Raw genomic sequence first — 16691 nt, 5'->3', positions numbered from 1 at the left:
TTTCCACTACAGATGGTCTGTAGCCCTGGTAGACAGATTACTGTTGATTGCCTTAACTCCGACTGACTCAGTGTGTTTGTGTGCCAGCGTGTGTGTGTTTGTCCCAAACTCTGCGGATTTATCCGTGTGTGTCCTGGACCGACTGATTGCGTCTCTAAGTCGACTTGTTTGTGTTCGTCCCCACTCGCCTGTGCATCTGTGCGCGTTTTGTATACACTTTTATATCCATCTGCATGATTTTGTAATGTGCTGGGGACCTCATGCATTCATCTGTCTTTATATACGTGTGTGTGTGTCCGTTAATAGTACAATGTTCTCCACTGCTGACCTCTGTGTCTGATCCTGCTGTGGAGGCCTGCCCATTTCATTAGCATGTTGGAGCAGTGAGCCTGGCTTTAGAGGCAATATCCCTGTCAGCAGATTAATCTAATACCTCCCTCCCTCACACACACATGCACACACAGAAGTGTATACACATATGCACTAAAGAACGCTTGTAGAGGCAGAACAGTTTGCGCACGACTTCAGAAGAAGCACACCAATGCACATGACGTAAACACAAAGACAAACACATTTGCTCAGCTTAGTAGTTTATATCATGCTCACAGATACTCATATACACATATACGAGTACGCATCTAATATCTCAGCTCACCCACGACCTACTTTCACTAAACCCGCTTTGCTTTTTGGCAACGAGAGACAAGCTGTGATTGAGGAGAGACACTGACAGAGCAGCAGCGAGCTGAAGCTGAACGCTGTCGGGTTCAGGTCCCTTTTTCAGTGCGATCAGGTCAGGAGGAGGAATTCCTTCAAAACTGGATTAGTGCATAACAAGCTTGTCAACCACATACTGTAGCCGCAAGTGAATCTCTGATGTTAGCAGATGTAGTTGTGTCCTCTCGCTGTGGAAGAATCATGCTGTAGAATGCTGCCTTTGTTGCACTGAAATCACAGTGATATGATCTTTGTGGATCCAATCTGTATGTTCTACTAGACATTAGTCAGCTGCTTTAGATTCACTGGACCAGAGTGGCTGGGATCTGTCTTGTTTTCTCTGTTAGAGATGTTTCATTCAAAGAGAGACAGAAAGTCATGTCTGCTTTTCTCTAACATGCCGATCACGAGGTTGTACTTTAGCTTTGGGAAGCATACAGCATCAACATCTGTCTTTAGTCGGATCAATGAGAGGTGTCAGTATATTTCTCTGAGACATGCAGAATACTAAACATATGTAACTCTGTACAGATAGCCGCCCCTTAAGCGTGGTATATAAATACATAGAGGTTGTTTGAGGTCAGACTACACGTTGGCTATACTGCATGTTAATCTAGCCATTGCGAGCAACATAAAGCTTCTTTCTCTTTTTGAATGCTTATTTGAGGTCTTATCAACTGAAAAGAATGACATGGTTACACACACTGACAGAACAGACCTGAGAACATGAGAGCCTCCTCATCTTTGAATCCCAACCCTATCTACAGATTCAAGCCTCATGCTGATGTTAATGCAATGATTTAGTAGACTCAGTGACTCCTGTTGTAAGTGTAAAGGAATGTTTAAATGTATACTTCAAAGTAAATATTTATGTTGATAACGATTCATAAACACATTTTAGAGTTCTGGAAATTTCCTAGTAGGTGGGTGGTAACAACCGAGCAACAACATTTAAATTTCTTTCAAATAACACTGAAGTTACCACAATATTTACCCCACAATATGTTTAAAATCACCCCGATATTATTTTAAAACAGTAAGCAGTTAATATGAGCTAGTTTCTTTTAAGGGGCTCTGTGTAGCTTGGGCAAGAAATTCAAACTCAGAATTTTAACATTACAATATTAATGAGGTAATAATACAAACTCAGAAATATTTATCTTTTCCATAACTGAGTAACAAACTGTTCTCAGAGGACAATAAGGCACCCAGAACACTGTTAGAAACTGGAAAGGTGGCAGGGTCCGCCAATCCAGTATGATATTGTGTTGTCCTTCAAGGTCAGTTTGTTTATTCAGTTTATTCAGTCATGAAAACAAACAGAGTTTGTTTACTTAGTTTGTTTAGACATAAAAAAAATCAGTCAATGAAGATTTTTTTCTTCTGATTAAAATTTCTTCCCCAGAAATACATAATGCACCTTTTAACGCATTCCCTGAAAACTTCGACCTGGTTTCTGCTTAAGGTCTGCTTGTTCCTGTCTGACTGCCCCTCAGCAGGCTACTTAATTGAAGTGAGTTGTTGCAGTTGAGTTTCCTACTAGTTTATGACTAACTGTGACTAAATAAACGTGACTAAAATGTTACCTTCATGTTTGATCCGTTAATAGATAGTATATTCTCCTTATACTGTGTATGTTGAATTGTATGCTTGTATGTAGACAAAGGAATATTGTATGTTAAGCTGAGCTTCTGTGCACTGATTCTCTAGGTCTGTGGTTTTCAACCTGTGGGTTGAGATGCATACTGTAGGGGTCACAGATGGTTAAAGGAATAATTTACATTTTTGGAAAATAAGCTTATGCTCTCTTGCAGACAGCTACAGCCCCAATATGATACTGTGTAAAACATAAATAAAATAGAATGTAATAATTTGCTAATCCTCTTTGACATATGCTCATTTGAAAAGCTCAAAAGGCTCAGTCCTTCACAAGGAGAGATGGGGTGAGGTTCATCACTTTGTCAAACACATGATTATATAAGGGATATTACTACAGGCACTACAAATGTTTTTGTTTTTATTTACATTTTACACATCTTCACATCTTTTTTGGAATCAGGATTGTAGATGAGGAGGGGAAAACGATGAGCCTCGCTCTCCTAAAGGAAAAAGGAAAAGAAACATCTGCCTACTAGCAGCTCTAAAACTCACTTTATTACCACATTAAATGTGATTTTATTTATTTTTAATCCAGAATGTGAAAAACATTAGTAGTTTTACGGGGATTACATCCTGTTACTACTTCTTAGCCGGACTTGGCATCCTGAGGTCCATGAAAGTGGTGTTGATCTTCTTATCCAACTCTCAGCATGACAGAAAGTGTATTTCCCAAAATGATAAACTATTCCTTATAGAGATGAGAACTGTTGACTGACTTTTTTTAAGTGGCATTTTGTCCTTTTAAAATATTTGATACTTTAACCTCTTTAGACGGGTAAAAATCGGTCAAATGAAACAATAAATGAAGAAAAAAGACTCACTCTCATGTCTTCACTGAGGACATAACCTTTCACAGGGGTCACAAACACATTCTGCTTCATTCATTAAACACTACACTGTCTCTCTGTTCCCTATAATTTGTATTAAATGACGTAGTGCTTTCCAGAAAACTTCCCTGGAAATTCTAAGGATACCACAAGCTTGAATAAAGCGTTACCATATGCAGTACACTTAGCACTATACTGATTAGTGAGATCTTTGCTCTACAGTCTGGCTGCATAAAGAAGTCACAGCTACATACACATGCATCAGTACCAGCAGGAACAAGAAATTAGGGAGTTTAATGAGCGAATCATGATCATGATCCTCCTCTGCTGCTGAGTCTCCTGGTTCAGCCTCCTGTGCTGCTGTTCCTGTTGGCAGTGACTCACCAGTTTCTTTACATAGACGGGATCCTCCTGCTGGTCATCCACAGCACTGCAGCACATGCCAAACAGTCAGAAAGTGTGTGTGTAAATTTTCATGAGACGCCCTGCAGGCAGTGGTAGTCAGATGGGAAAATCTGAGCAGCGGAAGTCAATGAGTAACTGTCTCCTCTCCGTCAGCAGCAACTACCGTTAAGAGTGACCTCGAGCAAGTCACTCCACCTCAGATGCTCCTGTGGGTTCAGAGACTGTGTGCTCGGCAGCAGCAGCCACTTGATGTGTGCTGTGCTAAACTGAACTGGAAGCAGACAGCATGCACGCTGATCAACCTTTTCCACTGTTGTTTGGCTAACAACACATTTTTCATAAGAGGTCAAGTATAAACTGAACAAACTAATCCTAATCCTCGTCCTATTTTAGGATGGGACAAGCACTCATACGGTTACCATGGAGATGACGGCCACTCCTTCTGCTCCTCCGGGACTGGCCAACCGTACGGCCCAACATTCACAACAGGGGACGTGATTGGCTGCTGCGTTAACCTCATCAACAACACTTGCTTTTACACCAAAAATGGCATCAGTTTAGGTCAGTGAACATGCTGTGTGTTATATAAGATTCTGATTGTGTCATGTAGTAAAAGTTTGTCACTTAGTGCTTAATTTAAAGCTTGAAATCATCATATAAACTTTAACTTGAAGTGTTTGTCCTTTTATCCATCAGGTGTAGCCTTCACAGACCTCCCTGTAAGTATTCTTAAACGTGCATCACATCCTTGCAGCATCATTTTCAAGATATACAAACTAAACTCTACCAGGTTTTTTTTTTCTTATTCAACTTTTTTATTGCTGTACATTCATTGACATACCTCCTTTAGTTGCCTCCATCACTGCCTCAGTTTTGATTGTGTACAGCCCAATCACTAGAACAAATGGTAGCAATGTACATTTCTGTAAAACACAGATATGTTGAAACTTTACATTTCTTTATGTAATGTTATGTTGTGACAACGCTCTGGTTACGCTCTGGTTTGGTTTAGCCATAAAAAACACTTGGTTAGGGTTAGGAAAAGTTGTTTTTGGCTTAAAATACCTGTTTTGGTCACAAACACTGCTGGAGATGTCCTGACTTCTTGTCAAAAATATTGTTTGTCACCACACACACCTTTTAAAATATCCTGTGGTGCCGTGCTTTCAAAGGTTGAAACACTGTGGTCCCTCATCAAAAATATCCAGTGGTTTCTTACTCATAAATATTCAATTGCTGTCTCGAACAAACTAGACCTTCTCACTTGTAACCCTACCACCGTCCCCTCCCCATCCCCTCCTCCTGATATGAAAGTGAGGTCATAAACATGTAATGTGAACGTGATATGACACGCTTTGTAGAAATGTCAATATGGTACGTGGCCTATGGCACGTACAGATGTAAACGCATCAGTGGTTTGCAGAATCGTTAACTGCTAACATTTTATCCTGGCGACTGGGCTGTCCTGTAACTTGGCAGCCAATGAAATACTCCAATTTGTCCTTGTTTATCTTCGGAGAAAAAGTTACAAAATGTACCTAAACAAATATCAGATGTCATACCTTTCCCTACACATTAAGCTAATATTATGATACCAAACCCATATAAACCGTATCATACCATTCCACTTGCTAGTGACAAACTATGTAATAATATACAACTGGATTTGGACCATGCGGGTCCATATCTAATTTAAGATGATGTTGGCAGTTGGGTCGGAAACAAACCTTTTTTTGTCCAGTCACCGCAGTAAATGGAACATTCCCCTGAATAAAAACAGCCACTTTAACGGTTTTACCCACCAAATAGGTTTTAAGAATAGAACAGGAACTCAAAATCACAGCTGGCTGCTGGCCACAGTGGTTGTAAGAGCAGATGGAGGCACCAACCACTGTCAAACCTAAACAGCATTCAACTGGGTGTTGGTGTTAATTTCACACCCTGTTGGTGGTTTTGTGCATTTACCAAAAGACCAAAGTCTAACTGAAGCCTGTAATCTAATAACAGCTTAGTAAAAAACAGCTTACAGTTTGTGCTGTTTGCCAGTCTGTTTATGCGATGACAGTTTGACATTACAGGAACTTAACAAGCCGCTACCTGAGGCTTTCCATAACCAGCATTTTTTAAGAACATTTGAACATGTTCTGATAAGCATTTGGATCTGACTGCACTGTTTAGTATCCCAGTTCGACAGGCTGCAGATAGACTCACAAGCTTGCTGCCACCATTAACTAATAACCAGCATGCAGATTATTATTGTTTTAAGATTATGCACCTGTGATGCAATTGTATTACTAAATAACTGGTCTAATAGACAACTCTATTCAGAATTTAAAAAATACTTAAAATGCTATAAACAGTGCAGAAACTGACTGTTTTAACCTGAATTGTTTTTTATCCTTAATCTCTTCCAGCCCAACCTGTACCCCACTGTCGGGCTTCAAACTCCAGGCGAGATCGTAGACGCTAACTTCGGCCAGCAACCGTTTGTCTTCGACATCGAGGACTACATGAGTGAATGGCGGGCCAAGATTCATGGCATGATCGCTCGCTTCCCTATAGGAGAGAGGCTGGGGGAGTGGCAGGCCGTCCTGCAGAAGTAAGATTCAGTCCACACCGCCACAAACACACACACATACCTGTCACTATGAGAGCACACTGTTTTAAGTGATGCCACGGCAATATAGTCTCATCTCAAAGCTGCGATATGCAAGTATGTAGCAGCTGAACAGAAATAATTTAAATGATATGCAGCAAGAGCTGACAGTGTTGCATAGGACAAGGGTAAATAATACACTGTTGTGAATGACCACAGAGTCTGCAGGCTTCTATAGTGAGTGCAGATGGTGGAGGATGTGAGACAGCTAAAACCAACCAACGTATGAAGACATAATTCATCACATGCAAAAATTCAAAAACAGATCTTGCTACATAAATTGTATTGTTATATATGATTAATTTTAAAATGAATAACAATGAATAATATGTTTGACCGTCTCATCACTTGAAGCAGGGATTCCCAAAAGGATTACTTGAGAGATGTTGAGTAAAAATATGTTTTTTATGGAAACATCCATAATACACACATAATGAATCAGCTAGCAGTTAGTTTTGGTGTTTTAGGGCGCCTTAATTGTCTTTATTAAGAGTGCTTAAAAGCTCATTAGCAAATGAGAAAAAGGATGAAATAGTTACTTAAAAGTAATGGATAAATACTTGAAATAATTAGCTACAAGTAATGAATAAACTGTTGAAATAGATAAATAAAAGAATGGATAAATCCACTCTTATATACACTTTTATTTGATTAAAAGCTAAATAACAACAAGTTTGAAATGAATTAACTAGAATGGCACTCAGTAGAGTGGCACCTCTGCCAAGGCCCAACAGTCCCCTTTTGTACTCACTCAAAGATACCAGCAACCTAAACACACCTGATTTTTTTCATTAAAGTCCATGCATTATTCCCTGAGAAATAAATGAAAATGTCAAAAAACACTATCTTGCAATGTTTACGAAAGTGACAACAAATTCCTGGATCCGTCCTTTTATCCAGATCAGTACCAGAAGTTAATGTGGTCTATTCTGGGCCGAGGCCCATCTTCCATCCAAGTTTCGTGGAGATCCGTTCAGTAGCTTTTGTGAAATCCTGTTGACAAATCACCCACCCATGAAATGGACAGGGGTGAAAACATAACCTCATTGGTGGAGGTGATAAACACAACCAACATAACTGGTGGTATTGATTAAGGGGTATTTGAGTTCATTAGTGTGGGCTGTGAGGGTATATCTTACAAAAACACTGACGTAACGGATGAGGCTCCTGATATTCTATATTTTTCTTATCTCAACAACCAAAAGCAACAGAATCACTACTAACAAGTATTTTTCTGTGTATCTGAAGCCTGATAAAGCTTATTCTGTTGTGCGTTGAGCCACTTTAGTTGCACATTGTTAGATGACATGTTCCTTCATATCATGAGTCAACATACATTGTCCTGATGTTGGAAACCCTACTAGAGCACAAAATGTGCATTAATCTGCTGCTGAAAAAGTCCCCAATGAATACACTGTTTACTCCAGTGTGAGTAACGTTAAAAACTACAGTGCCCAGCTGTTTTACAAATGTTTTTTGTTTTTTTAAATTACATATGTATATAATATATATTTCTACAGATTTCTACAGATGTATGTCTGAACCCATGGACCTTGGGCTGAGAGCTGCACACTGTCTTAGGAAGTCAGAAAGTATTAGAAACTGACTAAGTTATTGTTGGTTTTGGGCCTCTCATGGGATTTGTCTTCTGTATGACTGTAGAGTATCACCAGACTCATCCTTTAAGAAAGTCAACCCTTTTTCATGTTTTGTCTCCAGTATGGTTTCCAGCTACCTGGTGCATCATGGGTACTGTGCCACCGCAACAGCCTTCGCCAGAGCCACAGAGACCATGATACAAGAGGACCAGACATCTATAAAGAACAGACAGAGTGAGTGAACAAACCAACACGTTTTTATTTCACCAATGGCAAATAATACATACGAGTCATACAATGGCATCAAAGAATGTTCTGGGCTTGGTGTTGTTGTTGAAGTTTTTGTCCTAAACTAGCCAAATCTTAAATATGGACTAAATGTATGTAAAGTATCTCATTCATTTGAAACAAAAGACAGTCCAGAATTAGATGCTGTGGCTTTTGTTTGTCCCTAATGACCCGTGGCTTCAGTGAATGATGGACTGTCCTCTACTTAATGTTTGTTGTCAAAGCGAGGTTCCTCTCGATCAATATATGGTAAATAACAGCCTGTTTCTTTGTCTAATAGGAATACAGAAGCTGGTGCTGGCAGGACGGGTGGGCGAAGCCATAGAAGCTACACAGCAGCTTTATCCCGGCCTGTTAGACCACAACCCCAACCTACTATTCATGTTGAAGTAAGTCAAGATAATGATTGAATGCAGGGCAAAGATGCTGTTACAATAATTTAAAACAGTTTGTTTACCTTCACCGATGCTGCCTTGCTTTTTTAGGTGTCGTCAGTTCGTGGAGATGGTGAACGGTACAGACAGTGAGGTTTGCTGCTTGACCATTCGCTCGCCCAAGTCCCAGGACAGTTACCCTGGCTCACCCAGCCTCAGCCCCCGCCACGGAGCCAGCAACACACACCTGCACACTGGAGGTACACACGCTCACCTATGCTGAATATTTGTCCTCTCTTAAGTGCAAGACATTGACACAGATGGGGATGCCTGAAATCATCCAACAAAAAGAATCATTTTCCCACTCACTTTAAGAAATCAAACGTGTTTTCCTTTTACCCGTCACCCAGGAGCAGACAGCCCGACCTGCAGTAACGGGGTGACTCCCACCAACAAGTCAAAGAGCCACAGTGGCACCGGCAGCGGCAAATACCCCAGTGTGTCCTCTTCAGCCTCCTCCTCCACCTCCTCCTCCCCTTCCTCCGTCAACTACTCAGAGTCCAACTCCTCTGACTCCACCAAGAGCCAGCCACACAGCGCCAACAGCAACCAGGAAACCAGGTAGGAAGGACCGTCAGTGGTGTTATCTCCACAGCTTATATAAAACAGGTATGGTGCGGGGTAAAGGTGTCAGATGTAGCAGACGACCTCAATATATAGTTACAAATCAATACAGATTGAGGTTGTGCTGTAGTTTGGTTCAGTATTCTCATTTTTTCTGTTGACTGTGATTCATCAAAGCAGCCACATGGGATGGTTTAACATCAATAAATCATTACCACAGACATTAATATTTAATCACTGCAAGCAAATAAAAACACCACCAAGGAACATTGGCAGCATCTGTGATCCTGACACATTTCACTTTGCGTGCCACTGGATAATTCATAGAAGGAAATCAGTTTAATTGCTCGATGTCAAAACAGCAGCCATTTTACTTTTATTCCAGTTTGATCTCTTGCCAAGTTTCATTTACATGTGGTCTGTGATAGGCATCACTTTCTGTTAAAGGCCCAGAAAACCTTTTATCTCAACTGACAACAGTGAGTGATATGGCCGTCTGTGTCTGTTTGAAATGGGCGGGGCTCAGTTGGAAAAAAGGTGACGTCACATCTTCCATAGTGACAATCAGGCTAAGGAACATTTGAAGTGGAATCTGGTGACAGTTGTGGCTTTATAACCAGCCATTTTCAATCAGATCAGATCAAACCACAGATCAAACCACAGATATCCCAAATGTTTCCTACTGTTTAAACCCAGAACAGAGATATCCTCGTATTTCCTTAAGGTAACAATGAAATTCATTTTGTTGACCGTTGCTATGACTTCAGGGGAAACATCAGGTGATGCTTCAGAGAGTGAGGAAGGAAGTCGGTGATCATGCCTTAAAATAAAGTGAATAAAGCTTTAATATTCCCCCTTTAGTGAACATTTCTGCGAGTCACTGCAAGTCACATCTGATAGATTGCAGTGGTGGGTGTTGAACAATAACAAAATAACAACTCCCATGATTCCAAGCTACTTCACAAAATCCTCATACTACATCTCTTGTCTTCAGTGTTTTGATTGAGATATCCCTGGCAGCAGAAGTTACGTACTGTGTGTTTAAGGGGTCGTACAGGATGTGTTTGTCAGCATGGTTTACATGTAGCAACACCGCCAGGAAGCAGCAGGGAAGCAACTTGGGAAGAAGGGTTTTTTTGTTTGTTTGTTTTTTTTACAACTCTGTTTTTTATGTCTCCGGCCATCATTCTGCAGGTGATGATAACATTTTGCTCCTTGACTTAAATGCTGAAACATGTTGATGCAGCTGCTGTGCTAGTAACAGCTTAACAGTGTACAAGTAAAATTAGGGACCAGACTGGTTTTCAGCTAATCTTCTGTTTAACCATACTGTCTAAATTACATATCTGGAAATGAAGAAAAGGAAATGGGGCTAAGAAAACAGTTTACTGTAAATATCCACAAGTTTTTGCAGAGCACTGACTTCCTTTAGTTAAAGTAATTGTGCTGTGCTACATGGGACACAGTTTTGCTGTGCAGTAGACTGTAATAAGGAACATTTACTTGTAGATTAGTAGTGTAGATAAAATGTGAAAACTGGAGACATGTCTAAACATGTCTGGGACATGTCTGGCTGGTTTCTTAAATTCTTGCCGTTGTCTTGCTTTAATGGACTTCTGTTCTCAGGGTGTGTGTGGTGATGTCATCGTGTCACCAGGTTTCCAGTGTAATTATGCCCTACCTTTAAAGATGGGCTTAATTACCTCTGTCCAGTGCTACTTTGAGTCATAGTTAGATTTCCAGGTGTTGCCCTGTCCATCATCAAGTTAAAAGCAGATTTGTGAAAAGTACCCAAAAGTCATAGTTAAAGAAAAGAAAAGATATTATTGTTGAAATATTACATTTTTAAAGGTGAAAGTCATCAATATGGAATAGTACTTAAGTATACATCTTAAAGTATCAGATATTAAATGTACTTAAGTATCAAAAAGTTATTTCTGGCAATAAATATACTTAGTAAATGCGTGTGTGTGTGTGTGTGTGTGTGTGTTTGTGTTTGTGTGTGTGTGTGTGTGTGTGTGTGTGTGTGTAGTGACAGTGAGATGGAGATCGAAGCAGAGCACTATACCAACGGTGTTGTTGAGGGCTCCTCTGCACGGATCATGAACGGCACATACAAACATGAAGAGATCCTCCAGCCGGACGACAACAGCATTGGCAATGGGGTCACAGGTACATGCATGCACACACACACACACACACACACACACACACACACACACACACACACACACACACACACAGACCTCATTTGTTTTACTTCTCTCGTTCTTTATGTGCCTGTTGCTTTTTTCCTTTTTCTCTCTCTCTTTTTTACATCCTACTTGACATTCACACTTGCATGTACTTGAACTGTGTGTGTGTGCACGTGTGTTTCTGTTGCCAGCAGATGACGGCTGTAGTAATGGCAGACAGCTTTGCGGAGGGAACCAGGCGGCCACAGAGAGGATGATCCAGTTTGGGCGGGAGCTGCAGGCGCTCAATGAACAGCTGTGCCGCGAGTATGGCAAGAACGCCACACATAAGAAGATGTTACAGGTACGCGCACACAACCGCACGTGCACACACTCTGGATTCCAACAAGCAGCTGTTGCTACAACAGATTAAAGTGATGCCAAAACTGGGCTGAAGAGATTTCTTCTGCTGGCACCAGTTAAAATCCCGGTCGCAGCATTCTGTTCACGCTGATGTTTGATTTAAGATGTGCTGTAATAATGCAAATAGTCTCGACAGTCGTACAACCAGTGGCTTCAGTTCTGCACACGAGAGGGCTGAAATGACTTTGTACTGAAAGCTGTGTCCTCTGATTCATAAGCAGCCGCTCTGAGAACAAAAGAGTCTCTGGAAAAATAACAGAAACCTCACGGGAATGATAACGGTTTAGCCAAGAAGCCTGTCTGTAGTTGTTGTTTGTTTAACGCAGGCCATTTTCTCAAGAATTTTGTACTAATTCCATTTCAACAAAATCCCCTTGGAAATGGACACATTTCAAAGACGGACATTTACTTTGAAATCACCTTCTCTGGAAGTGTTTCCTGTTGCATTATGTCATTATAACCACCAGAGGTCAGAAAGACCAAGCACCAAAACCAAGTGATAGAAACAGTCCTGACATATTGTACTTACAGCTTATTAGGTTGTTACCCGAAAACAGCTGCCAATGGTTTTATATTGTAGATTCCACATGTAGGATTCAGACACACCGTCTATTCATACATGAGAACCAGAACTGTGATCTGAAAGAGGCTAAAATAGGCAGAAAACTGCAGTAATGGGTGTTAATACTCAGTGAGTTCAACACTACGAGCAACAGACATGTTTTATTTATTGTTGCTTTAGTTACATAAATAACTGTCGCATAATAAAAAACCCTCCCCTGAAAATTCAGTCACTTTGTTGTATGTCGAGACGCTACGATGCACTATAGGCGGTCAACACATAACCTGACAGATTTTCTGAACTAAGTAAGTTTCTGTGGGTCGACCTGCGTGTCAAGTTACCTGACTGAGGCTGAAGTTATACTGTAGTTTGTCTCATAATGATGGAAACAAAATGTCATACTGAAATTGCAAGAAATACATTTTGAAATGGGAAAATTTATTTGAGAAGCACTCCCCTCATGGCTACGTTTCTAAATTATACCAATCAATAATGTGGAGTAATTTATCGATCCTTGTTTCACTTTGCCCTCATGAATGAATGGGTACATGTAAGGAAGATCAATTAACACGCGGTTTCAATGGAAAGGTTAAATAAACAAGAACTGACAATCTGTGGTAAGGTTATGAGGTGTCTGAGGTAGAGGTATCAGTGTGTCAGCAGATGGATGTGTGAGTGTGATTAGTAGGAACTAAATCTACTAACTAGGCTGAACCCCATTAAACAAGACCATGGCGCCGGAGGGATGAGGATGAGAGAGAGCGTGTCGGATGTGAGTGCTAGTCATCAACAACTGGGAGACTGGACGGGTGCTCCCTGTTGTCTTAATTGACCCAGCCTACAGTCCAGGAGACCGTCACTAGGGCCAAATGACACATTAAAAGCCCAACCTAGAGAGCTGTAGAGTGTATGCTCTGCTCAGTTGTATTCATATGGGTCCCTCTCTTTGTCTGTCTGTCTGTCTGTCTGTGTAGGATGCATTCAGCCTGCTAGCATACTCAGACCCGTGGAACTGCCCCGTGGGCCAGCAGTTAGACCCTACACAGAGAGAATCACTCTGCTCCGCACTCAACAGCGCCATACTGGGTAAAGAGCAGACGCAGACACATATTGTGTGTTATCCTGTATATGTTGCCCTAATTATACATACAATATAATTATTTTGTCTTATTAGAGTTTATACATGATATTTTGTCATTTTTTAAATATTTGACCTTAAATCATGTTCGACATCAACTGTCGTTCTTGATATGGATGAAACAATACAATTTGTATGATTACAAGTTACATAGACGATTAGGACCATCCTCAGCATCGTTGTTGTCCCCTAAGTGTAGAAGAAAAAGACAAAAATAAGTAGAGTTGTATCTTTTGATATTTAAGTTCAGACAGACACTCTCCTGCTCAGACACACACCATTTGATGCACTGTGACTTGTGTGTTGAACCCCTGCCTGACTGTGTTTTTCCCCTTCAGAGTCCCAAAATCTGCCTAAGCAGCCTCCGCTGATGTTAGCGCTCGGCCAGGCCACAGAGTGTGTTCAGCTCATGGCCCGAGTCCGGTCTGGTTCCTGCTCCTTTGCCAGAGTAGACAACTTTTTGCACTAGCCCAGGTCCAGGTGAGTAAAAACTGAGTAAAAGGTATTAATACCATGGCCACAAACAGTTCTGGTACTCTACACAACAGTTTTGGTTGTTAAAATCAAAGGAAATCACATTGTACTTCAGTCGAGATCTTTCTCAAAATTGTTGTTGTTCTGACTATGGTTCTTGACATCGTTCATGGCAAGTGGTGCAAACCTCCTACAGCTTTCCATATAGACCTAAATTTTACATAAATCATTTCAAACACTTACCACACAGATAAACTCAGATGTGAGCCATCTGGATTAGCTATGGTAGCTGACTGAACAGGGATTTACAAAAATAACACTTGTTACTTACTTTGCACTGCTTTTCTATGGGTTTCTTTTTGTTTGTTTTTGTTTTTCTAGCTCATGAGCTACACAACTCCAAAAAACTAACAAACTGGTGTGCAGTTAGCTTGGTTAGCCAGCTTGATCAGCCAGGAAGTAGATCTCTATGCAGTTGGCTAAAAAGGCTAATCCAGGGGTCTTATTTCTTTATTTACTTTCTGTCAGACTTGCAGACAAGCGTTTGAAAAGATTTATGTAAAATGTGAGTGTTGTTTTTGACAGCTTAAGGAGGCTTAAGGAGGCTTTTCCTGTTTTTCCAAGTGTGACGTTCGTACAACACATAGTCAGAATGGTCCAATTTTGTAGAATAACAGCGAGATTGAAAAGTCTCAGAGTTTCACTTAATAATTTAGAATGATGATACTTATTGATTTATATACACTGATCATACAGTATATTAATTCAGAGGCAGAACAATTACTCCAAACCATAACAGGATATTATATCTAGGCTGTGCATGAATATAAAAGCCATCTGTTTAAATCATGCCACATTCATACTTGATGATCATAGATGATTTACCCGTCTCTCCACAGGTTAATGTTAAGTAGCACTGAGAGAAGGCATGTCCAGCAGGTAGTTGTCATGGCGACGGAGGAAAGAGCATGCGTGTGATTGGTGTGTTTGGCTGTCCATCAGACCGAGCCAGCGGCACAGACAGAGGAGCGGAGGAGAGCGCGAGAGAAGAAAGCTTCCTTTTAATTTAGTATTATCAAATAAAGAAATGTGTGACACTATTTAAAGATAATTAATTATTATTCTGTTTATCTAGCCATTTTTATAGTTCTTTTTTGTCAGTTTGATGTGCTCATCCCGGACAGAACAAATTGTAACTCCCCTTTTTATTTTATCTTCTGTTGTAATGGGTGGATTTTGATTCCTTATGATCAGTATTTTACTCACATTGTTGTTGTTCACCATATCACCGACCACAAAACCCACATCTGGTTACCACAGTGACCCTCCCACGGCTATAGGTCAATTTAACTAAACCTGAGGTTTCTTTACATCATCTTTAATAAGAAAAAGGACAGGCTCTGGGTCCTGTATCCTCCCAAATTATCCACTTGCAAGTTGATCCATGTCCTGAAATACATTCAGGAGTGCAAGCAGACCTCAGCATGTAGAACACCTCTGATTGTGAGAAGCAGATCATTAGCTGTGGTAAAGGCTAATACCATACAGTAATGAACAAATGTAAAAATGTAGTGCCCCATGTAATGTTTCAAGGATTTGAGTTAACAAATTAGAAGCCAAAGAATGGGACACATGCTGAAAGAAAAACCTCACCCATGTAAAAAAAAAAAAAAGAAAAGATAATTGAAGGGCCCCTGAAGAGGCGCACACTGCCAGTAACAAGGAGGAGAAGGTAATGCAAGGGGACTCAATTGGTTTATCAGAGGTGTTGGAGCCTTAATTTTACTGTAGCAACCTCAGTATTGACCAATCAGTGTTGTTGTTGCAGGTGGGAGAGCTCAGCCCCAGCTGAAGCTACAACACCTGCTCTTGGGACCCAACCTAACACTATTATCATGGCCACCTTGATGCCAGCATTGAGAAAGTCTGTATCAAAGGCAGACTAACAAGCACAGTGTGTGTACGGCTAAAAGTCAAGTCACCCCAGGGGATTTCATTACTGGAGTCTGTTTTTTAACATGGTCCACAGCCTGACCTGTTCTGTGCTTGTGCAATTAAAGTCTCAAATTAAGAGGTGAAATCAACTGCCAAGGAGGAGGAGGTTTTTAATTTGAGGGTGCACTTTGTGATAATTGAATTACAGTTTTTATTTCATTTTGGGCATTCAATTCCAAACCACTTAAAGGTGTGAAAACAAGTTGTGGATGATTTGACTTGACTATGTCCTGCCCATAATTAGACAAGAGGACATCAATTTAGTGTATCTGATATCACCGTGTTGTGGTTTTTCCTTGAATATCATAATTAATGTTGTTGCAGGACCGTCATTGCAAGTGACCAATCACACTTTTGTGATGTCATAGCTTTGCAACTGCTGTTGGTGTTGTTTCTAGATCATCACAATTAATGTGCTCCAAGACCAATCAAGGCCGCATTTTGAGCAAGCCGTTGTGGCTTCATGGGTTGCGTACAGGACTCTCACTCGGGAGACTAGGGTTTGTATACTGCTTGGAAAATATTATGATACACTTCACTTATAATTTAGTTTGCCTATTATTTTTCTGTTTTCTTTCAGTTTCCTGTCGCTGTTTGGTTAGGTTTTGACAACAAAGATATCTGGTATTTTTGGCAACAAAATTACCTGGTCAGGTTAGGCATCAAAATTACCTGGTTAGGTTTAAGCAACAAAACTACATAGTTAGGTTTAGGCAACAAAACTACCTGGTTAGGTTTAGGCAACAAAACTTCATAGTTAGGTGTAGGCAACAATAT

The 16691-nt window shown here is 40.5% G+C and overlaps 1 protein-coding gene across 2 annotated transcripts in view; it reads left to right on the top strand.

Annotated features, from left to right (window-relative positions):
• The window catches only part of ranbp10 (RAN binding protein 10), a 37622-nt gene extending 22050 nt beyond the window's left edge, over window positions 1-15572 (top strand). The window contains exons 4-15 of one of the 2 annotated variants that reach the window (XM_073471576.1): window positions 4002-4169; window positions 4305-4327; window positions 6023-6207; window positions 7984-8096; window positions 8431-8539; window positions 8636-8784; window positions 8935-9145; window positions 11181-11320; window positions 11538-11686; window positions 13282-13393; window positions 13784-13925; window positions 14819-15572. In XM_073471576.1, the coding sequence (XP_073327677.1) occupies window positions 4002-4169; window positions 4305-4327; window positions 6023-6207; window positions 7984-8096; window positions 8431-8539; window positions 8636-8784; window positions 8935-9145; window positions 11181-11320; window positions 11538-11686; window positions 13282-13393; window positions 13784-13914 (1490 nt within the window). In that variant the 3' untranslated portion in view covers window positions 13915-13925; window positions 14819-15572. Of the gene's footprint in view, window positions 1-4001; window positions 4170-4304; window positions 4328-6022; window positions 6208-7983; window positions 8097-8430; window positions 8540-8635; window positions 8785-8934; window positions 9146-11180; window positions 11321-11534; window positions 11687-13281; window positions 13394-13783; window positions 13926-14818 lie in introns of both variants that reach the window. The other variant, XM_073471575.1, reaches the window with a different exon arrangement.
• The last annotated feature ends 1119 nt before the right edge of the window (window positions 15573-16691 follow it).

The sequence above is a fragment of the Pagrus major genome, chromosome 8 (genome assembly GCF_040436345.1).
Source record: "Pagrus major chromosome 8, Pma_NU_1.0".
NCBI classification, from domain to species: domain Eukaryota; kingdom Metazoa; phylum Chordata; class Actinopteri; order Spariformes; family Sparidae; genus Pagrus; species Pagrus major.
This window is presented reverse-complemented; position numbering and strand designations above follow the sequence as displayed.